The following is a 27,254-nucleotide window of genomic DNA, read 5'->3' as shown; positions in this document are numbered from 1 at the left end:
AGTTTTTGCCTCTGCCACAGCCCGGGCCGCGACACACTTGGCCCCACGGTACCCGTCAGCCGCCTCAGGAGTCCCACAAGCCAACCACAGCCGATAGGACTCCTTCTTCAGCTTGACAGCATCCCTTACTGCGGTGTCCACCACCGGGTTCGGGGATTGCCGCTGCGACAGGCACCGCAGACCTTACGGCCGCAGCTATGGGCAGCAGCATCGACAATAGATGCGGAGAACATGGTCCACTCGGACTCTATGTCTCCAACATCCCTCGGAATCTGGTCAAAGCTCTCCTGGAGGTGAGAGTTGAATACATCCCTGGCCAAGGTGTCCGCCAGACGTTCCCAGCAGACCCTCACTATGCGCTTGGGCCTGCCAAGTCTGTCCGGCTTTCTCCTCCCCCAGCGGATCCAACTCACCACCAGGTAATGATCAGTGGACAGCTCAGCCCCTCTCTTCACCCGAGTGTCCAAAACATGCAGCCGAAGGTCTGATGATACACCTCTCCAGGTGTCACTGTCGTTTCCCACGTGGGCGTTGAAGTCCCCCAGCAGAATAATGGAGTCCCCAGGAGGGGCACTATCCAGCACCCCCGACAGGGACGCCAAGAAGGCCGGGTACTCCGCACTACCACTCGGCCCGTAGGCTGAAATGATAGTGAGAGACCTCTCCCCAACCCGAAGGCGCAGGGATGCGACCCTCTCATCCACTGGGGTAAACCCCAACACGAGACGGCTGAGCTGGGGGGAGACAAGCAAACCCACCCCAGCCTGCAACCTCTCCCAGTGGGCCACTCCAGAGTAGAAGAGAGGAGATGTGCGTGGAGGCGAGCCCGACTATTTCTAGTCGATATTTCTCGACCTCCCGCACAAGCTCCAGCTCCTTCCCCCCCAGCGAGGTGCCATTCCACGTCCCTAGAGCCAGCCTAAGCATCCGGGGATCGGGCCGCTGAGGTCTCCACCTTCGTCCGCCGCACAATCCTCTTTGCACCAGTCCCTCACGGTTCCCCCTGCAGGTGGTGGGACCACTGTGGGATGGTCTTGCATCTCTCGTTCGGGCTTGGCCCAGCCGGGTCCCACGAGGAGCAACCCAGCCACCAGGCGCTCTCCGACGAGTCCCGACCCCAGGCCTGGCTCCAGGGTGGGACCCCGGCTCCGCCGTACTGGGCGACGTCACATGCCTCAATTTTGTAGTCGTCATGAGGGGTTCTTGAACTGCTCTTTGTCTGAACCGTCACGTAGCGCCTGTTTGCCATGGGAGACCCTACCAGGGGCATTTAAGCCCCAGACAACATAGCCTCTAGGATAGGTTGACAGGAAAGGGGTAGAGAGAGGGGGAGACATTCAGTAAATGTCGCCAGGTCTGGGACCCGAACCCGGGACAGCCACTTCGAGGACTGTATCCTCTATATATGGTCGCGTGCTTTGCCCCCACACCATCCGTGCTGCGCCTGAAAAATTTAACTTCTAAATTGTGATTTTTTTTCAGCCAGCTGACAGGCTGTGCTGCTCTGTGACGCATTCTCTGGTATCTCATTAAAATCACATTCAACTGTGGGGACAATATGATATACACTTTTTCAGCTTTGAAAACCTATTTCTGAACCCTTGTATTCCTCAATATCAGTAACATTTCTTTCTGTGTTTGTATATATTAACATGCATTATTGTTTAGTCCTTTTATGGCTTGCCATATTCCAGGATCACATATTTGGGTCAAAGAGCAGGAAAGTTTCTATATTTATAGCCACACAATTTTGTGGGATCTAAAGAAACATCAAATTACCTGACTTTTTTTTGTTCTTTTTTTTTTAATTAAATATTGGTCTCAAGTTCCAATAAAATTTCTGGCTATTATAAAGGTTTTTGGTGCAACTGACATTTTTTTCAATACTTACAAAAACCAATAACTGAGTAGTGGGTTTATACGCATATTAAATATTTAGCATGAATTCACTCAGTTTAGCCTGTATAATATGGAGGGCCAAAAGGGCCAAAATTAAATAAATGTACTAATAAATATCCTATTGAATAATTATTATATTTAAAACATCATTAAATAATTAAATATAGTATTAAATTGTGAAATGCACAATTAAATGTCATTTTAATGATTATGTATTAAATTAATAAATGTACCATTTATTTATTTAATGGTACACTTATTTATTTCATGGGACATTCACATTTATTCATTTCATGAAATAGTAATTTATTTAATTCTGTCTCTTTTGGCCCTCCATATTCCTAAAGCGGGAGTTCGCGTCCAATCTGGCAACCTTGCCCTGGTCGTTCACGAGGTCCTTCCTTTCAGCCAGCACCTTCGCCGCGAGTGAGTGCGTGGCCTGGATGGATTGGTGAAATTTGGTCCAGTTTTAACAAAGTCAGTCGATTTTGAGTTACATTAGCACAACACCGAGATGCCGGCGTATTTTCAGCGGCCAGAGAATGCTCTGAAGCGAGCGAACGGTGAGTGGGAGCAGCTCCATGACTTACTGCTGATTTAAGCGCTGCTAGCTGCTAATGCTAGTCGGACTAGCGGGCTAAGCTAGCTGTAGCGACATCTTGGCCACATTTGTACCTCTCGCAGTGATTAGCTAATAGCAGCCTTGAATATCAGCGTTAAGATTATTTGGCAACGGAAAAAAGTTGCTGACAGAGTTTTGTTGTCTTGTGTCCAATTATAAATGCAATAAACCGGTGTTGTGATCCTTTATACGGTGCTAGTTGAGGCCTAGTTTCAACCGTTAATGGAAACAGCTGCCTTTAACGGTTTTTGACGTTTTTTAGCGTTTAATGTGGATGCATTTAGTATTATCAGTAATGTTTTTGCCAGAACGAGCACTACTAAGAGTAACTAATGATGATCTTATTGGAAATGATTGGGACTAAAGTTTGATTTTACGTAAATATGACATCTTTTTTGTCTGTGATAATGTAGATGTCAAATTCAGTGTTACTGGGACCAACACACACCTTTACCTTCAATATTTACTGGAAAAAATAAATGTCTCGATTGTGGTTTTTATTTTATAAATTTTCCTAGTAACAACAAATCATGGCCTGTTACATTTTCAAATAAAGAAAATTATAAAACTTATTTTTAGTACTTATGCACTCCTCGTTTTCACTTGCATTTGAAACCAGATCATTATGTAGAAAAGTCACACAACCTAGTTCTTGTTACATGATAAAATGGTGACCTTTTATTTTATACAACCTTAAAGTCAGAGGTTTATACAGCAGGATTGCTGTCTTTAAACCCATTGGGGAATCCCAGTTGATTACATCATGGTTCTGTAGGCTTCTAGAACACAACATTTGGGTCAGTTGGAGGCACATCTGTGGATGTATTTTAATGTAACACCCCAAACACTATTTATGATGAAATCATGTAATCATAGGACATACAAGCGACTCAAACTTATTTTAGTGAAGATCTAAACACAGTAAATATTCTACCCTTAAATTTATGAGACAGAAAAGAAAAATGAAACAAATGTTAATAATTCAGGACACTGTGTGACCTGCTCTACCTCGTATCTGTTTTATTTTGGCCTGTGGATTCACCGGTGTGTCCTATCAGGCTTTTAGTTTGAAAATGTGTGTGATGCATTCATAATTTGCATTTCACAGAAAAGTTAATGAGATGTGAATATACAGTAGTTAACATAGAGGGTGATTGGAGCTGATTATGTGCTGGCGTTTCACAATCCCTGTACTATCCCTGTTATAAGCAGAGGCTTCAAATTTAAATTGCATATCTTGCCTTCTTACTCTGTTTGTCTGACATGGTTTCTGAGTCTTGTTTTACGGTTGTAACTCCGTCTTCTGGCTGGTTGCACAAACCATACGTCATCACTGCATCGCTCCCTGCACCATAGATGTGGGCTTGTGACTACCTCGCTTGCCGTAACAGAGGCGGTCTGACTTCTATAGGCCTTAGATATTTTGTACCTTGGTTTTGAGCTGTGCTTATTAAAAAACAATTTCTTGCTAATGAACAAACTTCTCTGACTTGTGTTTAAACAGAATTCCTTGAGGTTGGTAAAAAGCAGCCAGCCTTGGATGTTTTGTACGATGTTATCAAGAGTAAGAAACATCGAACATGGCAGAAGATCCACGAACCCATTATGCTCAAGTACCTGGAGCTGTGTGTGGATCTGCGCAAGAGCCACCTGGCCAAAGAGGGTCTCTACCAGTACAAGAACATCTGCCAGCAGGTTAGTATGAAACAATAAAGGCAGCTACATGTGTGCTTCTATCGTTGTGTTGACATCCTGGTTTACCGAAGTGTTTTTTCTTTCTTTTCAGGTGAACATCAAATCTCTGGAAGATGTGGTCAGGGCATACCTGAAACTGGCAGAAGAAAAGACTGAGACGGCTAAAGAAGAGTCACAGCAGATGGTACTGGACATCGAGGACCTGGACAACATCCAGACTCCAGAAAGGTGAAGTTATTGTCGTTTAAACAGATAAGAAACGAGTTCAGAAATGTGAAGGACCTCTTTTTAAAGCCATTACAAGTGCCCTCTTTGACATTTTGTTAATAATCTAATTGCCTTCCTGACGTTGTCGTTGTAGTGTGCTGCTGAGCGCTGTGAGTGGAGAGGACACTCAGGATCGTACAGATCGCCTGCTGCTCACTCCTTGGGTCAAGTTCTTGTGGGAGTCCTACCGCCAGTGCCTGGACCTGCTGAGAAACAACTCCAAGGTGGAACGTCTGTATCATGACATCGCCCAGCAAGGTAGGAAGCTTTTAAGTCATGCAAGAAGAGGCCAGTATAGGTTGTTTTGTAGAAAAAGCCATATTGGGTTTAATTGTCTTTAAATTAGCTAGTGTGAATACAAGGAGATCTTCTTAAATTTATAAAAGAATGCAGCCGAAAGTTGCCAAAGGGTCAACAGGTCCTGCATCGTCACTGTCGAGCAACAACCGTTTCTCTAATTGTTTACGTTTTTGTTTTTTGAGAGAATTAACTATTGATCGTCCTTCACATCTGTCTGATTTTGCATTGATCAATATCCAATAAAAAAGTATCACAGAGCATGTCACTTTGACCAAAAGTTAAATTTACACGTCAAAGAAAAGCCTTTTTTCCATCTCCTGACGAGCTGCATTTTTGCAGGCACAAGATTTCTGTCTGACATTGACGATATGCAGAACCGACTACTTGGCAGAAGTAGATTGGAGACGTAACAAACCAGCACTATACGGAGAGGTTTCAGAATAACCAGTTTAACCAATAGGTCAATTTAAGAGTTAAGAGTATGTGAAACTTTGTTTGTCCCCCTTTCTCTCCACTTGCTGGTTAAGACTAGAAAAACACCCTTTAACGCCACAGTGAACACGTTCAATTGTAGTTGTTGCTGTATTCTCTTACTCCTCTGACAGTAAAGCTCTGACATGAGAAACCATGTGGAAAAAGTCACAGACAACTCATTCCTGTGTCTCTTTTTTCCACAGCTTTTAAGTTCTGCCTTCAGTATACTCGCAAAGCAGAATTTCGCAAGTTGTGTGACAACCTGCGCATGCATCTGGGTCAGATCCAGCGGCACCACAACCAGAGCACCGCCATCAACCTGAACAACCCTGAGAGCCAGTCCATGCACCTGGAAACCCGTCTGGTGCAGCTGGACAGTGCTATAAGCATGGAGCTCTGGCAGGTTTGTTCCTCTAAGATCTACAGGGGTTGGACAATGAAACTGAAACTCCTGGTTTTAGACCACAATAATTTATTAGCATGATGTAGGGCCTCCTTTTCAGAATCAGAATCAGAAAAGCTTTATTGCCAAGTACGTTTTTGGACATACAAGGAATTTGTTTTGGCATATTCGGTGCAATACAATACAAATTAAACAGTATAAACATATCTACAATATAATATAAATATATGTGCACAGTTTTAAGTGAGTGAGAGTAAATATAGAGCAGTATAAGATGCAAGAGCAATACAACAGTGCAGGTGATCATTGTGCAAGTAAAGCAGGAGTCCAAGCTGAGCGTTAATGTAACGCATAGAGTTGCAGGTTACAGGTGTCCTGTCAGCAATAAAGGGGGGGTGTGGGGGAAAGGGGGAGTGTCAGGGTGGTTTCCGGGCTTTGTTAACCAGGCTGGTGGCAGATGGGAAAAAACTGTTCTTGTGGCGTGAGGTTTTGGTCCGGATGGACCGCAGCCTCCTGCCAGAGGGGAGAGTTTCAAAGAGTCTGTGACCGGGGTGGGAGGGATCAGCCAGAATCTTCCCTGCCCGCTTCAGGGTCCTGGAGGTGTACAGTTCCTGGAGCGACAGTAGACTGCAGCCAATCACCTTCTCAGCAGACCGAATGACACGCTGCCCTTATCCTTGGCTGTAGCAGCGGCGTACCAGATGGTGATGGAGGAGGTGAGGATGGACTCAATGATGGCTGTGTAGAAGTGCACCATCATAGTCTTTGGCAGGTTGAATTTCTTCAGCTGCCACAGGAAGAACATCCTCTGCTGGGCTTTCTTGATGAGGGAGCTGATGTTTGGCTCCCACTTGAGATCCTGGGAGATGATGGTTCCCAGGAAGCGGAAAGATTCCACAGTGTCAATTGTGGAGTCACAGAGGGTGATGGGGGCAGGTGGGGCTGGGTTCTGCCTGAAGTCCACAACCATCTCCACTGTCTTTAGAGCGTTGAGCTCAAGGTTGTTCTGGCTGCACCAGTCCAACAGATGGTCCACCTCCCATCTGTACGCGGACTCGTCACCATCAGAGATGAGTCCGATCAGGGTGGTGTCGTCCGCAAACTTCAGAAGCTTGACAGACTGGTGACTGGAGGTGCAGCTGTTGGTGTACAGGGAGAAGAGCGGAGGAGAGAGAACACAGCCTTGGGGGGAACCAGTGCTGATGGTCAGGGAGTCAGAGACGTGCTTCCCCAGCCTCACGCGCTGCTTCCTGTCAGACAGGAAGTCAGTTATCCACCTGCAGGTGGAGTCGGGCACACTCAGCTGGGAGAGTTTCTCCAGGAGGGGGTCGGTGATGTCTTTTAGGTGTGAGAGCACAAGGCGCTCAAAGGACTTCATCACCACAGAGGTCAGGGCGACGGGTCTGAAGTCATTAAGCCCTGTGGTCCTTGGCTTCTTGGGAACAGGGACGATGGTGGAGGACTTGAAGCAGGCTGGCACATGACATGTCTCCAGTGAGGTGTTAAAAATGTCTGTGAAGACTGGAGACAGCTGATCAGCGCAGTGCTTCAGGCTGGCTGGTGAGACAGAATCCGGACCAGCAGCTTTCCGGGGGTTCTGTCTCCTGAAGAGTTTGTTGACGTCCCTCTCCTGGATGGAAAGAGCCGTCCTCGGCGTGGGTAGGGGGCTGGTGGGGGGGGGAACTTCAGGGTGGGGGTTGGAGGTGCCAAGGCCCCTCTTGAGGTTGGGGAGGTGGGGGTGGTGGATTGTGGCTGCAGCTGTTGGGGGGCGTCGTGGGGGTTGGTTGCAGGACTGTCCCTTTGTCTTTCAAAGCAGCAGTAGAACTCGTTCAGGTCGTTGGCGAGGCGTCGGTCGTTGATGGAGTGGGGGGCTTTCGGCTTGTAGTTGGTGATTTGCTTGAGCCCTTTCCAGACAGACGCAGAGTCGTTGGCTGAGAACTGGTTTTGGAGCTTCTCAGAGTACAGTCGTTTGGCCTCTTTCACTGCCTTGCCAAACTTGTACTTAGCCTCTCTGTATATGTCTTTGTCCCCACTCCTGAAGGCCTCTTCCTTATCCAGTCTTAACCTTCTGAGTTTAGCTGTGAACCAGGGTTTGTCGTTGTTGTAACTCACCCTGGTGCATGATGGTACACAGCTGTCCTCACAGAAGCTGATGTAGGAAGTCACAGCCTCTGTGTACTCGTCCAGACTGTTGGTAGTAGTCCTGAACACATCCCAGTCTGTACAGCCTAAACACGCCTGGAGATTCTCCACAGCCTCACTGCTCCACTTCCTTGACGTCCTCACAACAGGTTTGCAGAGCTTTAGTTTCTGCCTGTATGCAGGAATCAGGTGCACCATGATGTGGTCGGATTGGCCCAGTGCAGCACGTGGGACGGCGTGATAAGCGTCTCTGATGGTGGTGTAACAGTGATCCAGAATGTTGTCCTCTCTGGTCGGACATTTTATAAACTGTCTATATTTGGGGAGTTCGTGGGTGAGATTACCTTTGTTAAAGTCGCCAACGACGATTACTAAGGAGTCCGGGTTGGTCCGCTCCACACTCAGTATCTGGTCGGCGAGCATGCGCTGTGCGACCTGCACGTTAGCTTACGGCGGGATGTAAACACCGACCAGGATGAACGAAGCAAACTCACGGGGGGAATAGAAAGGCTTACAGTTTATAATGAAGGATTCCAGGTCTGGAGAACAGTGCTGCTGAATCACTTTTGCGGCCAATACAGCATCAATTCATCTTGGGAATGACATATACAAGTCCTGCACAGTGGTCAGAGGGATTTTAAACCATTCTTCTTGCAGGATAGTGGCCAGGTCACTACGTGATACTGGTGGAGGAAAACGTTTCCTGACTCGCTCCTCCAAAACACCCCAAAGTGGCTCAATAATATTTAGATCTGGTGACTGTGCAGGCCATGGGAGATGTTCAACTTCACTTTCATGTTCATCAAACCAATCTTTCACCAGTCTTGCTGTGTGTATTGGTGCATTGTCATCCTGATACATGGCACCGCCTTCAGGATACAATGTTTGAACCATTGGATGCACATGGTCCTCAAGAATGGTTCGGTAGTCCTTGGCAGTGACACGCCCATCTAGCACAAGTATTGGGCCAAGGTAATGCCATGATATGGCAGCCCAAACCATCACTGATCCACCCCCATGCTTCACTCTGGGCATGCAACAGTCTGGGTGGTACGCTTCTTTGGGGCTTCTCCACACCGTAACGCTCCTGGATGTGGGGAAAACAGTAAAGGTGGACTCATCAGAGAACAATACATGTTTCACATTGTCCACAGCCCAAGATTTGTGCTCCTTGCACCATTGAAACCAACGTTTGGCATTGGTATGAGTGACCAAAGGTTTGGCTATAGCAGCCCGGCCGTGTATATTGACCCTGTGGAGCTCCTGATGGACAGTTCTGGTGGAAACAGGAGAGTTGAGGTGCACATTTAATTCTGCTGTGATTTGGGCAGCCGTGGTTTTATGTTTTTTGGATACAATCTGGGTTAGCACCTGAACATCCCTTTCAGACAGCTTCCTCTTGCGTCCACAGTTAATCTTGTTGGATGTGGTTCGTCCTTCTTGGTGGTATGCTGACATTACCCTGGATACCGTGGCTCTTGATACATCACAAAGACTTGCTGTCTTGGTCACAGATGCACCAGCAAGACGTGCACCAACAATTTGTCCTCTTTTGAACTCTGGTATGTCACCTATAATGTTGTGTACATTTCAATATTTTGAGCAAAACTGTGCTCTTACCCTGCTAATTGAACCTTCATACTCTGCTCTTACTGGTGCAATGTACAATCAATGAAGACTGGCTACCAGGCTGGTCCAATTTAGCCATGAAACCTCCCACACTAAAATGACAGGTGTTTCAGTTTCATTGTCCAACCCCTGTACTTTCCTATCCAACCAGGGTAGCCTGATTATACTGGATGTTGTGGGAAAAATGAATCGAAAGTAAAATGTAATGGGTAGTTGAGCTGGAAACTGTAACTTATGTAAATTATCTTAATCTGTCTGCTCTACATAATGTAAGAAGACAAGCCACTGATAGTTTCTTTTCATTTGTATCTTTCTAGGAAGCGTTTAAGGCTGTAGAGGACATCCATGGTCTATTCGCCCTCTCTAAGAAGCCTCCTAAACCCCAGCTCATGGCCAATTACTACAACAAGGTTTCTACTGTCTTCTGGAAGTCTGGAAATGCTCTCTTCCATTCCTGCACTCTCCACCGTCTCTATCATCTGTCGAGGGAAATGCGCAAGAATCTGACTCAAGATGAGATGCAGAGGTATGTTGTTCACTTGTTATAGAAATATGTGTTGGAAGTTAAGAGGTGAGAACATGAGGTGAAGCATTTTGTTTTGATCTTCAGGATGTCCACCAGAGTCCTCCTGGCCACCCTGTCTATTCCCATCACCCCTGAGCGCACCGACATCGCTCGACTGCTGGACATGGACGGCATCATTGTGGAGAAACACCGCAGGCTGGCCACCCTGTTGGGTCTTCAGTCTCCACCAACCCGCCAGAGTCTCATCAATGACATGGTACACACTATTTTATATTTTACCCTCTAAAACTACTTCTTCTCTTGGCTGCATTGAAATGCATGTTTGAATGTTTCCACTCTAGGTGAGGTTTAACCTGTTGCAGTACGTTCTTCCTGAAGTGAAAGAGCTTTACAACTGGCTGGAGGTCGACTTCCATCCTCTCAAGCTGAGTGGAAGAGTGACGAAGGTAGGTCATTCTTCACCGCCTGCAACAACAAGCTGTTTCGTATCTTTCTTCTTGTAATATGTAGCATTTATAGGTGTATGTGTGTAGGTTAATTATTATAATATTCCAAAGTGTATGTATTTCAATAATTGATTTCAGAAAGGGAAACTCATACTTTTATTGTGTGATGTATTTCTTGCTGTTGTGTCTGCTCATTTTGATGATTATGGCTCACAGCTAATGAAAACTCAAAAATCCGAAAAATGCGATTAAAATTCGAATTTTAATACTAAACCGTGGGCCTACTTGGTCTATGGGTTGTCCAGTAATTCGCTCAACACTCCTCTTGCATGAATTACTGCATCACTGGAAACTTCCTGCTGGACTCGAAGCCTCCTGGATTCTGTGTCTCTCCACTCTTCCTCCAGACTCTGGAGCCTTGGTTTCAAAATGAAATTCAATCTTAACAAAACACTTAAGATATATCACTTTGTTGCAGAGTTTCACTTTTAGAGTGTAATCAGTAAAATGGATGATTGTTTTGATGATTTGTGTTTTAGTGAGATGCGCCTGTATCTATTAATATGAACAGGAAGTCATTTCTTGTCCTGTTTTGTGTCTTGCTTTTGTCTTAGGTGTTGAATTGGGTCAAAGACCAGGCTGAGAAAGAGGCTGATCTCCAGCAGTATGTCCCTCACCTGCAGAGTAACACCATCCTTAGACTCCTGCAGCAGGTACATCCTCTTCTTCCTAACCTGTCCCTAAAGTGACTAAAACCTGATCGCATTTTAAATTTCTTAAATTTGTAACTTCAGGTCGCACAGATCTACCAAAGCATTGAGTTCAGCCGTTTGGCTTCCCTGGTTCCATTCGTGGACGCCTTTCAGCTGGAGCGCTCTATTGTGGATGCTGCTCGTCACTGTGATCTCCAGGTAGTCCGACAGGCCGTTGCTGATTGGACCATATGGACCAACTCTTACAAAGTGTTTTTACACAACCTGTCTGAACCTTTTGATATGTCCTGTAGGTTCGAATCGACCACACGTCTCGAACTTTGAGTTTTGGCTCTGACCTGAACTACTCTACCAAAGAGGATTCTCCAGTTGGGCCGTTCCTGCAGAACATGCCATCAGAACAGATCAGGAACCAGCTGACTGCCATGTCTGCTTCTTTGGCTAAAGCCATCCAGGTCATCAAACCTGCCTCTAATCTGGTGAGTTTTCTCGCTCACTGAATGCTCACCAGACACCATGACCTGTGCTTCCATGGCTAGTCCATATAGTTAATGATGTAAACTATAATAACCCGTCACCGTCTATTTTTGTTCAATATCTCAGAACTTTTTTATTTTTTATTTTATATGCACAGTGGCGGAGTTGGTAGCAGCAAGAAGGTCCTGGGTTCAATTCCCATCCAGGGGTCTTTCTGCGTGGAGTTTGCATGTTCTCCCCGTGCATGCGTGGGTTCTCACCGGGTACTCCGGCTTCCTCCCACAGTCCAAAGACATGCCTGTTAGGTTAATTGGTAACTCTAAATTGCCCTTAAGTGTATGAATGAGTGTGTGCATGGTTGTTTGTGTGTTGCCCTGTGATGGACTGGCGACCTGTCCAGGGTGTATCCCGCCTCTCGCCCATAGACTGCTGGAGATAGGCACCAGCTCCCCCGCGACCCACTATGGAAAAAGCGGTAGAAAATGACAATTTTTTATGATAAAACTTTGTACCAAAAATAATTATTTTCCCCCACCTCTTTGCCGTCTGCAGGGGTGTCACCTGTGTGCGTGTGTACCAGTCATTGGTCAACTCAGTTGAAACTGTCCTATCAGTCGCCTCGGTGACTTTACCCTTTTCAAAGATGGGATAAAAATGAGTCAGAGTTCAACACAGTTGGGCTGTTTGCTCCTGTTGCTGCAGCAGGTGAGATTAGCTTGTGGTGCTGTGGGCTTTGCTCTAAACAGAACTTGCTTATTTTTTATTCCTCTCCAGCAAGAGCGTGAGGAACATAATCAACAGGCCATCGCTGCCTACCTGAAAAATGCCCGCAAGGATCACCAACGCATCCTGGCCCGCAGACAAACCATCGAAGAGCGTAAAGAGCGCCTGGAGAGCCTCAACATCCAGCGAGAGAAGGAGGAGCTGGAACAGCGAGAAGCTGAGATGCAGAAAGTCCGCAAAGCTGAGGAGGACCGTCTGCGGCAAGAGGCCAAAGAGCGGGAGAAGGAGCGCATCATGCAGGAGCACGAACAGATCAAGAAGAAGACAGTCCGCGAACGACTGGAGCAGATCAAGAAAACTGAACTCGGAGCCAAAGCCTTCAAGGATATTGACATTGAGGTCAAATTTAAGCTCATAAAACATCTTGATTCAATTGAGTTCAACTTCATATTAAACAAACCTATCAGGGTTTTTTATTCTTATTTTATTATTGACACAGGACCTGGAGGAGCTGGATCCTGACTTCATCATGGCTAAACAGGTGGAGCAGCTGGAGAAGGAGAAGAAGGAACTCCAGGAGCGTCTGAAGAATCAGGAAAAGAAGGTTGATCTTTAAGCTACAACTTAAATATTGTAAAAATAAGTAGATTACATCAAAGTTGATTAATATTTCTCTTCAGATTGATTACTTCGAGAGGGCAAAACGCCTCGAGGAGATTCCTCTTATCAAGAAAGCCTATGAAGAACAGCGCGTCAAAGACATGGAGCTATGGGAACTCCAGGAAGAGGACAGGGTATGTGAGCAAACATTGGAAAGCGAAGTAAGTCAATGTCCAGCTGAGTGTCCAGAATCTAAGGATCAGCATGTTTCTGGTTTGTAGATCAGTAACCTGGAGATCGAACGGGAAAAGGCTCTGGAGCACAAGAAGCGCATGTCCAGGATGATGGAGGACAAAGAAGGCTTCCTGGCAAAGATAACGGCTGCCCGCAGCTTCATTTATGAGGTAGGAATCTTTGCAGCACTTCATGGACGAATCAGAGCACTGATATGTTGAAGGCAGTAAATCAGCATCTTCATTTGGTCCTTAAAGGAAAAATTAAAAGCCTTCGAGGAGCGCTTGGTCGAGGAGAGGAAAAAGCGCCTGGAAGAAAGGAAGAGGCAGCGCAAAGAGGACAGGCGTAACGCTTTCTACCGCCAGAAGGAGGAGGAGGCTCAGCGTATCCATGAGGAGCAGCTAAAGAAAGGTTCATTTTGCTTCTCACTGATCAGTAGGGAAAGCATTTAGTTTGTCACAAAAACCATCAGGAGACTAATTGGGAAATACAGGTCCTTCTCAAAATATTAGCATATTGTGATAAAGTTCATTATTTTCCATAATGTCATGATGAAAATGTAACATTCATATATTTTAGATTTATTGCACACTAACTGAAATATTTCAGGTCTTTTATTGTCTTAATACGGATGATTTTGGCGTACAGCTCATGAAAACCCAAAATTCCTATCTCACAAAATTAGCATATCATTAAAAGGGTCTCTAAACGAGCTATGAACCTAATCATCTGAATCAACGAGTTAACTCTAAACACCTGCAAAAGATTCCTGAGGCCTTTAAAACTCCCAGCCTGGTTCATCACTCAAAACCCCAATCATGGGTAAGACTGCCGACCTGACTGCTGTCCAGAAGGCCACTATTGACACCCTCAAGCAAGAGGGTAAGACACAGAAAGAAATTTCTGAACGAATAGGCTGTTCCCAGAGTGCTGTATCAAGGCACCTCAGTGGGAAGTCTGTGGGAAGGAAAAAGTGTGGCAGAAAACGCTGCACAACGAGAAGAGGTGACCGGACCCTGAGGAAGATTGTGGAGAAGGGCCGATTCCAGACCTTGGGGGACCTGCGGAAGCAGTGGACTGAGTCTGGAGTAGAAACATCCAGAGCCACCGTGCACAGGCTTGTGCAGGAAATGGGCTACAGGTGCCGCATTCCCCAGGTCAAGCCACTTTTGAACCAGAAACAGCGGCAGAAGCGCCTGACCTGGGCTACAGAGAAGCAGCACTGGACTGTTGCTCAGTGGTCCAAAGTACTTTTTTCGGATGAAAGCAAATTCTGCATGTCATTCGGAAATCAAGGTGCCAGAGTCTGGAGGAAGACTGGGGAGAAGGAAATGCCAAAATGCCAGAAGTCCAGTGTCAAGTACCCACAGTCAGTGATGGTCTGGGGTGCCGTGTCAGCTGCTGGTGTTGGTCCACTGTGTTTTATCAAGGGCAGGGTCAATGCAGCTAGCTATCAGGAGATTTTGGAGCACTTCATGCTTCCATCTGCTGAAAAGCTTTATGGAGATGAAGATTTCATTTTTCAGCACGACCTGGCACCTGCTCACAGTGCCAAAACCACTGGTAAATGGTTTACTGACCATGGTATCAGTGTGCTCAATTGGCCTGCCAACTCTCCTGACCTGAACCCCATAGAGAATCTGTGGGATATTGTGAAGAGAACGTTGAGAGACTCAAGACCCAACACTCTGGATGAGCTAAAGGCCGCTATCGAAGCATCCTGGGCCTCCATAAGACCTCAGCAGTGCCACAGGCTGATTGCCTCCATGCCACGCCGCATTGAAGCAGTCATTTCTGCCAAAGGATTCCCGACCAAGTATTGAGTGCATAACTGTACATGATTATTTGAAGGTTGACATTTTTTGTATTAAAAACACTTTTCTTTTATTGGTCGGATGAAATATGCTAATTTTGTGAGATAGGAATTTTGGGTTTTCATGAGCTGTATGCCAAAATCATCCGTATTAAGACAATAAAAGACCTGAAATATTTCAGTTAGTGTACAATGAATCTAAAATATATGAATGTTAAATTTTCATCATGACATTATGGAAAATAATGAACTTTATCACAATATGCTAATATTTTGAGAAGGACCTGTATGTGAAACTTTCAGAGGCCATCGTCAGTTACTGTCATGCTGCCATGAGGGCTTTCAGCTGCAAATCATGAGACATGATCATGATTAGTGCAAAATAAAAACGTCTGTTTTCAAAAAGAACGTGAAGAGCGAGAACGCCTGGAACAGGAGCAGCGTGAGGAGGAGGAGCGGGAGTACCAGGAGCGTCTACGCAAACTGGAGGAGCAGGAGCGCAAGCAGCGCGCTCGCCAGCAGGAGATTGAGGAGCGGATCCGGCAGAAGAACGTCAGCCCACAAGAAAAGAAACCTACGGTAAGTTTTTAAAATGGAGCACGAGAGGTTGAACAGAACCAGAACAGAAAGTTGCATCTGAAGGATGTTCTGCCTGTAGAGGCAGTAGTCTGTCTCCATCCATCCGCCTCTCTATCCTGTGAAATTCACATAAGCAGCAGTTTATTATAGAAAAGCATCATTTCTCAAGATGTAACCACAAAGATCCTGATGGAACCATATTATCTGATTTAAAGTAGACCCATCAAATGATAGAAACCTGAGAAACTAGGCGCAGAATAACTGGTTCATGGTTGAATGGAGGGATGTGATTCTGTCTGACAGGATGAGAAGGATGAAGGAGGCTGGAGAAAGCGAACTGAGGGAGACTCCGAATGGCGTCGCCCAGTTCCTGACAGGTGTGTAGCTTCACATCTTGATTTCTTCCAACCTCCATCTGCAGTGTGAGCTTCTTTAAACGAAGACCGCTTCCTCAGCAGGGACTGGAGACAAGAAGGCAAAGAAGACAACAAAGAGGAAAGAGACGGCCCCTTGAAGCGCGGAGACGGCCCTCGCAGGGATGGGGAAGACAGAGGTCCTCGCCGAGGCTTTGAAGATGATCGAGGTCCACGTCGTGGAGGCGATGACGAGCGTCCTCCTCGCAGAGGGATGGATGATGACCGCGGGCCGCGTAGAGGGTTTGATGACGACAGAGGTCCCAGGAGGGGCGGAGACGACGACCGTGGGCCTAGACGCGGCTTTGACGACGACCGTGGTCCGAGACGCGGCTTTGACGACGACCGTGGTCCGAGACGCGGTTTTGACGACGACCGCGGTCCGAGACGCGGTTTTGACGACGACCGCGGTCCGAGACGCGGTTTTGACGACGACCGCGGTCCAAGACGTGGTTTTGATGATGACAGAGGTCCTCGCAGAGGACTTGATGAGTCTAGGGGTCCCAGACGTGGGGCTGATGATGACTGGGGTCCCAGAAGAGACATGGATGATGGCCCACGACATGGAGATGACTCCAAACCATGGAAGCCCCTTGGCCGACCCGGTAAGTTTGTATGATTTTACCTGCTGGGACATGACGGTCAAACGTTTTCTACCAACGTTTCATTAACTTTTAAGAAGTACTTCTTTTGTCTTAAGAACTAATGTCTGTTTTTATGGAACATTTCAGGGTAATTTTAGGGACCAAGAGTTTTAAATTAATATAAATAAATCTACTGTGTGTCTAATTGAGCAGTGTTCATTCAACGCAGCCCAAATGGCTTCAGCAGGAAAAGGTGGCTGAACGTGTCCCTCAGGGGTCAAACAAGATGATCTGTGTTAAAATGTTAGTGATGAGTAAATTCTTCTGGTCCAGGTGGCTGGCGCGAGCGGGAGAAGGCCCGGGAGGAGAGCTGGGGTCCACCCCGCGGCGGTGCTAATGATGACGAAGAAGGCGGTGAAGAGGAAGAAAGACCCGGTGATCCCTTCAGGGACCGTCGTCCACAGAGGTGGGGAATGAATTGGTGTCGGACGTGATGCAGATTTTCTAATATAGTTTGTTTTTATTCAAATAATCGGAATCTGTCCTCAGAGAGGAGAACGTCTGGAGGAGAGGAGGCACAGAGGAAGGAAGCTGGAGGGATTCCCGCAAAGAAGAAGCTGATCGAGACGGTCGTGATCGAGACGATGGTCGTAATGACCGGCGGGATCGAGAGCGACGAGATGATCGTGATCAGAGAGCTCCTCCTAGAGATAATGACGAAGGTGAGGACAGCATAGACCCATCAGCTTTAAAACTGTTTGCTGTAGAAATTAGACACGTTTAATACTGAACCATTGAAAGTATTCCTGGGTAGCAGATGTTTCGATGTTTGCAGGTCTTAAAATATCATCAAAGTTGACTTATTTTAGCCACTCGGTTCAAAAAGCTTTCATTTTGTACACATTCATTACACGGAGTGATATATTTGAAGTGTTTTTCGGGTAATTAATACTAGTACTAATACATTTACCATATATAGTATTTATTTAATCCCAGGATGTTATGTTATGGCCCTCACTGTCACTGGGAAGACTGGGAACACCCTTCACAGGTGTCCTGCAGCTGAAGCCAGAGAAGAGCCGCCACACAGATAAACCAGGACATGAACTACTCACATTGTTGTTAAGAGTTTCCTAAACTAGAGATGTCAGAAGCGGAGAGTTGCAGAACCTGAGCGGTATCGGATGCAGTGTGAAGTTTCCACAGTCGGTGATGATTTGGGGACCCATGCCATCTGCTGGTGTTGGTCCACTGGGTTTTTATCAAACTGGCCTGACCTTAATGCAGAAATAAACCCTTGAAATTCATCACTGACTGTAATTAATCTAAATACTGAAGAAAATGCAACTTCTGCGTGATCTAATTTATGGAGATGAACCTCTAGGCCCTGAAAATAGGAGGCATATGTAGCCAGCAGAGGTCGCTGTTTGCACATGTAAATACTGCTACTAGGGGCTTCTTAACACCATCTTGCTGATTTTAAAAATGTTGTTTTATTTAATTATTCCCTGACCATGTCCCTGTGATCACCTCTGATTTCTCAGGCAGCTCCTGGCGTCGCGGAGGCGATGAAAGACGAGAGGAGCGGGACCGTCCCAGAGAGAACGAAGCTGACGGGGAAAAGGCTTGGCGTACCGACAAGGAAAACCCTCGCCGCACCAAGAATGAGACTGATGACGATGGATGGACCACTGTTCGGCGCTAAATAACTTTTTCGGCCCCTGTGACGAGCTGCTCCAGACAAACACAATTACAATAATTATAATACAAAAATAATACTCAGCCAGCAGGTCACAGAATTGAATTTACTACTTCTAGCTTCTAATACTGGATGAAATATTTGTAGACTGTTTGATGAGGATTAATTTTCTTTATTTTGTCTTCCTGTGGTCTTTCAGACTGGTTCCTTTTCACCTGTAATATCAGTAACCAGTGAGCTTGTGTGCATCAAGGCCTCATAAACAATCTTCTGAAAGCCCCTGTGGTTCTTAGTATTTTTACCTTACACACATACACCGGGTCTGATGTTCAGTGCAAGCTATGTATCACCAACTGCCTCTTAATCATTGCATAGATGTTCTAAGACAGATTAACAGCAGCAGTTCTCCTGGTTTCTGCTCCTCATCTTTAAGGAGGTGCTTCTTTATCTGCGGGTGGATTTTACATCTCGAGTTGCATGCTTCAGAGTATTCAGATGGTCTCCTGATGTCTGCTTTTGTCCTGCTGCAATCATTGGTTTCGGCCAGGTTGCATGTATGCACAGAAAGCCTTTAAATAATAAATATGTTTGCTCACCACTTGCTTAGTCCGTGTTTTATTGGAAAGAGTCCTGGCATACTGGGATCAGGTTTCATTTAGGGCTTCTACCTAATGTTGCTTTATTATTCTAAATTATGATTAGAGGCATGTTTTCCCCCACAAATCCAAGGTCATTATTAGGGTCAAATTTTGAATTTCTTGCATAAAGATTAAAGTACAAAATAAACTCGAGTTTAGAGCTTTTATGTCTTGTAAAATAACATCTGAACACTGAAACATGCACGGCTTACGCTGCTTTTATTTTCAATAAAGTCCCATTTTACTGTTAATTTTAAACAAGTTTCTTTGTAATAGTTTAAAGATTAACTTCTAAAAGCCTAACCAGAAATTAGCCGTTAGCTAGAGGGCCTATAGGAAGAGCAATGACTTTACATTTAATGTCAAATAAAAATAAATGTATAAAATGTCACCTTGAGCACCATTAATATAATAAATTGTAGCCCTTATGTATTTAAAATTTAACATGAGGCCTAAATATTCAGCAGGCTGTTAATGGACAAAAGATTTACCTGAAAATAAACTAAATCTAATTCTATTCATCCCTTTATTTACAATTTAATAATGGAAGACTAACAGTTGCAATGTAACATAAATTAAGTTTATTAATGGCATTATTTATGAGTTAAGTTGAAATGTTATTCGTTGAAAGAAAACCAGTACTCTGCACCCAGCTGTAGAGAAAATCATTGAAGCAGGCTAAATTTATGTGGAGGTCATGATGACTAATCGAGTCAGCTCCAGTTTTATTGATGTTTAAGAAACGTTTCTAGTAGCTGAAATCTGGAGTAAATATTGTTAAAATCTGTGCATTTTAAGATGAAATCCGAGATAAAAACCTTTATTCAAATGTCCTCACAAAGCCAAACCATCAGCTCAATCTGCAGCTTCAGGTTTCACATCCGGATTTGTTTTGGACCTGTTTGCTTCTGTTTTCCCCTTTGCGACCAGTAGAGGTCAGTAAAACCCCGCAGAAAACGCCCAACACCCCGCACCACGTGTGGAGGCGAAGGGCTTTGGTTCATGCTCCTCCATGTTCAGCAGTCAAGCGACTGCATGTAAAACTTTGGGGGCAAAATAAGCAAGCAGGCTGTGGTCGTGACTGGGGGGTCATTTCAAAACCAGTGGCATGCTGCTGGAGGTGCTGGGAGGAAAGAAACAGAGAGGAATAATCGGAGTGTAGAAAGATCTCCAACAACAAATTAATTTTATTTATTAGAAGAATTAATGTGCTAGCATGCAGAAAAATAAATAATATAATAAATATAATAATAATACTTATACTTAATAAAACATCTAAAAAATATATCTAAATTTATAGAATTTAAATTAGCACTGAAAAGAAAAATATATATATACTATGGTTTGTTGGATGTCAAATTAGGTGCAAATATTTGGTAAATTACCTGGTGTACTGACTGCGCTAAGATGCTTTTACTTTTTTAATTTTAAAACTAAATATTTTAATTTCATAAAATTTTCCCTTTAAAAAATCAACAACGCATCTCATAGCCTCTTTCTCCTATAATCGTATTGCATAATGATATTTATTTAATACTAAGATGATAATTAGACTTTTACTACTAATAGTAACAATACTAATAATAATGACTAAATATTTTATAGTTTTAAACATTTGCTCTTTACTGTGGCGAAAAGGTTGCATGAACTCCTTTCTCAGCTTCCTCATGTTCTCCGAAGGCCCCTGCGTGGTGCTCGGCCGTGGTCCCGCATGTCAACTGATCCACGCACAGGTAGGCCGAACCAAACACCTGAGCGCGTTTTTCTTAATTCTGACCGCTTAAATATGTCAGAGACTATGTCGCTCATTTCAACGAAAAGCTGTAGAATAAAAATCTTCACCGCAGTTCGGATTTATGACTTGTTTGGATGTTCTGCTGAAGCATTGTTGAAGAAGAAAAATACAAATAAAATAACTGGATGAAGAATTAATCCAGTCTGCGTAAAAAACCCAAAATGAGTAAAATAAGCGGAGCTACATGTTTATTCTGATCTAGAAAACACATTAATAGGAGCGAGCTGTTGGACTTAATTAAAAATAATGATTGGCCAAGCAGTCAGAGCACTGCACACACTCCCTGCTAAAATCAGTTTTAGTGAGTCATTTATGAGCCTCCCATGCAAACAAGCAGCAAACCTGCAGTCCTCCATGGTTCGGATGAATGAGTTAAATGTCCCGGAGATATGTGCGCGCACGCGAGGCAGTGCGCGCGCGTGTGCGGGGGGCTTCCTCTCTGGACGAATCGGTTCCGTGTGGCGCGTTGGAGTCCGCCTCTCCGCGCCCCTGCTTCCCATTGACGCACTTTTTAAGCGTCTTCCCCTTCTCCACCTTAAGGCGAGCAGCAGCGGCGGCGGCGACCAATCACCATGCCATTACAGCCTTCAGAGGAAGCTGTTTATGGGGCTGCAGCGCTAATTAGGCTCATGAACTAACAAATCTGCCTGCACCGACGCGGCCGGGAAAAAAACAGCGCATCCATGGATTAGTCTGGGAGTAGCTGACCGCTTTTTATTTTTTCCTGCAAGCTTTCCAACTTGTTTCACAGCGAAGAAAACTTTTCCCCCATTTCTGTGGGTGTGGAGGATTATTTTAAGCAGCGGCGCCTTCGACAACTTCGACCTAAACTGGGGAATCTGGACCATCAGACCATGTTTCAACCCACACCCAAGAGGTGTTTCACGATAGAGTCTTTAGTGGCGAAGGATAATCCGGTCCCGGCGTCCCGCTCGGAGGAGCCCATCAGGCCGGCGGCTCTTAGCTATGCAAACTCCGGCCAGATGAACCCGTTCCTGAACGGCTTCCACTCCGGCGGCAGGGGCGTCTACTCGAACCCGGACTTAGTGTTTGCAGAGGCGGTCTCTCACCCGCCGAACTCCGCCGTCCCGGTGCACCCGGTGGCCCCGCCACACGCACTGGCCGCTCACCCGCTCTCCTCCTCCCACAGTCCGCACCCGCTTTTCGCCAGCCAGCAAAGGGACCCATCCACCTTCTACCCCTGGTTATTACACAGATATAGGTACCTGGGCCACAGATTTCAGGGTAAGTCCTCCATCTGGTTCAGCTTTACGCATGACGCGCGCCGAGCGGCCGCGTTGGGGTCCACTTAATTAGAAAAGTTATGTGTAAAAGAAATTAGAATAATCTTGAGAGCTAAGGCAAGAAATATTTATATAAATATTTATACATAATCATCAAAAAATTAACGAAAATTTTTTCGCTCTAAATAAAACTGGATTTTGAAGCAATTAGGGCTAAATATTTAAATAGCTGCACCCTGGATTGTTAACTCATAGGTAAAAAATAAATCCTACAAATTCTGACGTGTGGGGAAATATATATACATATGTATATATATATATATATATATATATATATATATATACATATGTATATATATATATATATACATATGTATATATATATATATACATATGTATATATATATACATATGTATATATATATACATATGTATATATATATATATATATATATATATATACACACATATGTATATATATATATATATACATATGTATATATATATATATATACATATGTATATATATATATATATATATACATATGTATATATATATATATATACATATGTATATATATATATATATATAGTTTTGCCTTCAAATTAAATAACAATAAATAGATAGTAGCAGATATTTTTTTAATAATCATTTTATTTGTTGTGCAATGACTCATAAGGTGTTTATTATATTATATTCTTGGCACATTTTTATTAAGTTATTTTGAACGGTTTGTTTATTATTTGATCACTTTCGGTTGGTTACACATGTATTTATAATTTCATTTTCTCTCAAGAAATTAAACAGAGCAGTTTAATCACATTATAGTGGCAGCTTACCTGTAACACAAAAGCTGCAAATAATTCAGGTTTTGTTTCTCATAGCTAATGTAATTAAGGGTAGAATTGTGACTAGGCTTATGTATTTGAAAAAAGACGTTTGAAATACACACGTTAGATAATTGATCTACTTTTATTCCATGATGTCCAAATAATAAACCATCAGTTCGAGTGTTTCTCTACAGAGGAGCTCAGGCCTTTTGTTCCTGTATAAATGTGGATTTATTTATTTTTAAAAGACACTCAGGCTCCTCGTTTTCTGCTCATTTTCAGGCAACGAAACGAGTCCAGAGAGCTTCCTTTTGCACAACGCGCTGGCCAGAAAGCCCAAAAGAATCCGGACAGCTTTTTCGCCATCGCAGCTCCTTCGGCTCGAACACGCGTTCGAGAAAAACCATTATGTGGTGGGAGCGGAGAGGAAGCAGCTCGCCCACAGCCTTAGCCTCACAGAAACTCAGGTAAGAAAGAAAAAGTGTTGAATTTAACTCCACGAAGAGCCTCAGAAACGGCTGCGGGTTTTATTTGTGGACAACAAAAGACGCGTTCTGTCAGCTTTTATTCCAATGCTTCCGTCCAACGTGTTTTTGTGCAATACTGGTTCCAGACCTGCAGCTTATTGTCACGTTTATTTATGAATGTTTCACCTGATTCCTGCACATCATACGGGATGTTTCTATTTATTTTCTTGAGCGAGCCTCTGGGCGTCATAATATATATATATATATTTTTAACCAGGACTCCATATTTACGCACGGATCTAAATGAGACTGTTGACATTTGCAAAACAATAATTCTAAACAATCAGCCTGCAAATTGTTTCTGCAAGCTGGTTTCCATAAATGCGTGTTGTCAACTGAAGCCCGAGGTGTGTGTGTGTGTGTGTGTGTGTGTGTGTGGGGCTTTCTGCCGGTCATTGTATAGGCCCTAACCTCATTTCAGATGGGTTTGGATTACTTTGTTTTGGGGAGATGGAGGGGGGATAGAGGAGAGAATGTTGCCTTTCAAAATGGAGGGCAAATTAACCAGTTAACCATTTTATTGGATAGTGGACACAAAGAGCGAGGCGCTGCCATGTTTAAGCCGCTGTTTGAGCCCATCAGGCCGCCGTCTTTTGTCCGCTGGAGCCGAGGGGAGAAATGAACCGTCACCTCCTTCAATTAGACCTCTAAAGGTTTATTAAACGCACCTCTGCGGCCATTTAGGAGTGACAAAGCAAAGCAGCGGATAATTTATCGATTTAGATGTCGGTATTGATTATTGACAAATCCATTTAGAAGAGTGTGTGAACATCAGAAAGTAGGCCCACGCTTTTAACAATGTTTTATTATTTTAAGTATTAAATCCCAATGTGAAGAGTGTCGTTATGCATTACGAATATATATGTTTTTGTTTTTTTGTGTGTGTTGTCTCTTTGTTATAATTTGGTCATTTAAACCTTCCTTGAAATTTAAGTGCATTTTTTCTCTTTGCGTCTCTTCGTGCATGTTTGTGCTGCTCTGCTCTCCTTTTTACGCACGGACCAATAGCACGCTCACCTCCCGATACTGATCCGGCTTGTTTTCTGTCTCCTTTCTCTGTCCCTCTCCTCCTCAGGTAAAAGTGTGGTTTCAGAACCGAAGGACGAAGTTCAAGCGGCAGAAGTTGGAGGAGGAGGGCTCGGAGTCTCAGCAGAAGAAGAAAGGCTCGCATCACATAAACCGCTGGAGACTGGCGACCAAACAGGCGAGCCCGGAGGAAATTGATGTCACTTCGGACGATTAAAAAAATCCAAAATGGGACTGACTTTCTCAGAATTGTCTGAATGAAAGAGGATAAGGATACAGGATGCGGGGCAGAGACTGCAGGAGGGTCAGATGGAGAGAGAAACAAGGCTGAGGCTGGTCCTGCTGCACGGAGCGGCTCTGTCGGTCCAAACGGGCCGAGAAACAGTGTCTCAGTCCGTCTACCTGAACCCATCCCCGCTCCACCACTACAAACCCTCTCACCTCCACCTAATTATCATTTTTCTCCAATTCCTATTGGACTTTTGCACTTCTGAAGATTTTTTTCACACTCAAGAAACCAAAACAACAAACTGCTTTTTTTTGTAAAACTTGAAATGCATGGTTTAATATTCCCCCCGTAGTTCTTTTAATTTGACTAAAGAGGGAAAAAATAAGAAAAGTCCATTTCTTTTTTTAACTCTATTTTCCAACAGAGAGATGTCGTGATTCTTCCTTTCTACAAAGTGTGCAGTCTTTCCTTAATGATTCTCGTGTAAAAGTGATTGTGAAAACATATGAAGTAGCGGTGTTTTGATTTTTTTTAACAGAAGAAAACAAAAAGTGATCTTTTTCTAAAAGGTGAATCAGAGCGCAGCAGTGAAAGGGAAGATATCAGGACGTTCCTTCAACCCAAAGCTTTATACCGTGTCGCTCTGCAGCCTCCTGTCAGGACTCAGTGAAGGACTAAAACGCAAAAAGAGAAAACCAGAGAAAAAACAAGCAAACTTCAGGCACTGAACGTATTCCATGTACAGAAATGATAAAAAAAAGTTCCTGTTTCTGTTCATCCCCCTTTTACAGAATGTAAATAATTTCTGTGTTTGTGTTAAGTTTGCTACAATTTTAACACAAAGTATACTTCCAAGAAGTATGTAATTGTCAATATTTTGTCAATAAAGTTTTATCAGTATGTTGCGCGCAGTAGAATTGGAGGACTTTTAATTAAGTCGCGCAGCCGCAGGTGGGGCCTATGATTAAGACATCGGAAAAATGCGCAATAATCTGGCGCAGTGCACCGTGCGGTGTTTTTTTTTTCTTCTTCTTTGGAGCAGGATGCTGCAGCGCGTCCTCAGACTGACTGCGCTGGTTTTATTTTTCGGGGGCGGCTGCAGAGTCTGCTTCGCTGCAGCTACAAAGAGGCCCCCTGTGCAAGGCTTTTGTGGAAGTGCAAATCAGTTTGGGCAATTATCATGCGGGTAATATGAGGGGGGAAAGGGGATGCATTGCCCAGTGGTCCACTTTAATCTCTTAATCCACGGATCCGAAGAGAAGGGTGGGGTGGGGGGGGTCTCGCTTCGACATAATTTAGTACAATCTGACTACCCCTCACGACGCGATAAGGGAAGGTTGCAGTGCGCCGCAAAATGGGAGCTTTGTCTGAAAAAGTCCTGCATCAGGGCTGCTGACTGGGACTGAACTGGAAGCGCTTTTTATTTATTGGGACCAAGAAACAGTTCATTAAACTTAAACAAAAACGCATAAAGTCAGCCTTAAAATACGAAAACATTTAATCCGGATTGTTAGATATTTTTTTGACTTTTAAGTAAAACAATGTTTAGAGTTTTTTTTTAAATGTTTTTTTAATTGTTTCATAAATAGAAGCGAGCTGTTTTTAATGGTTCGGGTGTTTTAGGGACATAAAGGGGAATTCTTATTTGGCCAAGATTATAACAGCAATAAAAATCTAGAGAGAGAATACCATTAGCTTTAGAGAAAAAACTAAAAGCTTTATTACAAACCCAGCTTTGAAATAGGGGGGATTAAAGGACTGAAAGGGTCCCACAATAGTTAGAAGAAAAGGTTTCATGCTAATGAGGTTAATGCCCTTTGTATCTCCGGACTCCACAACTTCATTACTCCTATCTCGGGCAACACGGAGCGGCTCAGAGCCTCACAATCCACTCGAGCTTTTCCCCACCCTGACTATAAAGAAGGATTTGATAGCAGTCCTGTTCAAACTAGATAATTATATCTTTTCAAGTTGGAATTAAGATAAAGAAAGTGCAGTGGAGGCGGTGAGCCTTGATCCGCCGCAAACAAATTTGGCGCATAGTTCTCCCTCTCCTACCTCCCCACCACCCTTTGTGCGCCTGTTTGGACACACGGGAGACAGGATAGACTCCTCATTAGAGCCTGCTAAAATTTGATTAAACACGTTTCATTCTCACCTGGAAATGTATTATAATAGATGGTTGTTGGGGGGAAAAAAAGGAGCATTTTAGAGGTATTTATGATACATTTTTTTGTCTTTTTAAGGTTATCTTTAAAATACGATAAAAACCAACAAACTTTTTCAGTTATGTAAAACATTTCTTATATTTTCACATTTGAAAAGGGCTCTAACAAAAACCTTCAAACAATAATAAAAAATTGAAAAAGAAAATCTAAACTATAACGTTTTAAACTGGAATTTCTTATTATTTAAAAGTCTATGTAAAAATCCAATTAAATCTTAAATATACGGAAACCCTAAAAAATATTAAAACAGAAAAAAGTAAAAAAAAAAAGAACATATTTTTCGATGTTCAAATAGAAAACCATGTCGGTAAGGAACCTCTTCGTTACAAAAGCTCAAAAATTTAAATTATAATTCTCTAACTCAAATTATAAATACTGTTTCATTATTATTATTATTATTATTTTCTTTATTTGGTTTCAAGTCCAGGTTCAACGGAACATGTTAAAAACGATAAGCATGGAAAACAGCCATTTTCAGTTGTATTTTCATTTTATATT

The 27,254-nt window shown here is 43.8% G+C and overlaps 2 protein-coding genes across 3 annotated transcripts; both read left to right on the top strand.

The window, feature by feature from the left end:
• The first annotated feature begins 2,287 nt into the window (after window positions 1-2,287).
• Window positions 2,288-18,836, top strand: eif3s10 (eukaryotic translation initiation factor 3, subunit 10 (theta)). Of its 2 annotated transcripts, none has more exons than XM_047352158.1 (22): window positions 2,288-2,462; window positions 4,026-4,216; window positions 4,308-4,444; window positions 4,578-4,741; window positions 5,461-5,660; window positions 9,749-9,957; window positions 10,042-10,213; window positions 10,299-10,403; window positions 11,018-11,116; window positions 11,198-11,314; window positions 11,410-11,595; window positions 12,368-12,715; window positions 12,816-12,920; window positions 12,997-13,110; window positions 13,198-13,320; window positions 13,408-13,561; window positions 15,370-15,542; window positions 15,846-15,919; window positions 16,001-16,560; window positions 16,873-17,005; window positions 17,089-17,261; window positions 18,084-18,836. In XM_047352158.1, exons 1-22 carry the CDS (start codon window positions 2,414-2,416, stop codon window positions 18,242-18,244), a joined length of 3,747 nt encoding a protein of 1,248 aa, XP_047208114.1. In that variant the 5' UTR covers window positions 2,288-2,413; the 3' UTR covers window positions 18,245-18,836. The 2 variants fall into 2 exon arrangements, with proteins under 2 accessions (XP_047208114.1, XP_047208113.1); XM_047352157.1 differs by having other exon boundaries at window positions 15,998-16,560.
• A 2,378-nt stretch (window positions 18,837-21,214) lies between these two features.
• emx2 (empty spiracles homeobox 2) lies at window positions 21,215-25,428 on the top strand. The gene is made up of 3 exons (XM_047351797.1): window positions 21,215-21,916; window positions 23,029-23,213; window positions 24,349-25,428. Exons 1-3 carry the CDS (start codon window positions 21,526-21,528, stop codon window positions 24,514-24,516), a joined length of 744 nt encoding a protein of 247 aa, XP_047207753.1. The 5' UTR covers window positions 21,215-21,525; the 3' UTR covers window positions 24,517-25,428.
• The last annotated feature ends 1,826 nt before the right edge of the window (window positions 25,429-27,254 follow it).

The sequence above is a fragment of the Girardinichthys multiradiatus genome, chromosome 22 (assembly GCF_021462225.1).
Source record: "Girardinichthys multiradiatus isolate DD_20200921_A chromosome 22, DD_fGirMul_XY1, whole genome shotgun sequence".
Taxonomy (NCBI): Eukaryota; Metazoa; Chordata; class Actinopteri; order Cyprinodontiformes; family Goodeidae; genus Girardinichthys; species Girardinichthys multiradiatus.
Note: the sequence above shows the minus strand (reverse complement) of the source record. Positions and strands in the feature narration are given on the sequence as shown.

Coding starts and splice junctions, on each gene's coding strand:
- eif3s10 (XM_047352157.1), top strand. CDS start 2,414: ATGCCGGCGTATTTTCAGCGGCCAGAGAATGCTCTGAAGCGAGCGAAC. Junction 11,315..11,409: donor CTCGTCACTGTGATCTCCAG/GTAGTCCGACAG, acceptor TATGTCCTGTAG/GTTCGAATCGACCACACGTC. Junction 16,561..16,872: donor GAAGCCCCTTGGCCGACCCG/GTAAGTTTGTAT, acceptor CTTCTGGTCCAG/GTGGCTGGCGCGAGCGGGAG.
- emx2 (XM_047351797.1), top strand. CDS start 21,526: ATGTTTCAACCCACACCCAAGAGGTGTTTCACGATAGAGTCTTTAGTG. Junction 21,917..23,028: donor CCTGGGCCACAGATTTCAGG/GTAAGTCCTCCA, acceptor GCTCATTTTCAG/GCAACGAAACGAGTCCAGAG. Junction 23,214..24,348: donor TTAGCCTCACAGAAACTCAG/GTAAGAAAGAAA, acceptor TCTCCTCCTCAG/GTAAAAGTGTGGTTTCAGAA.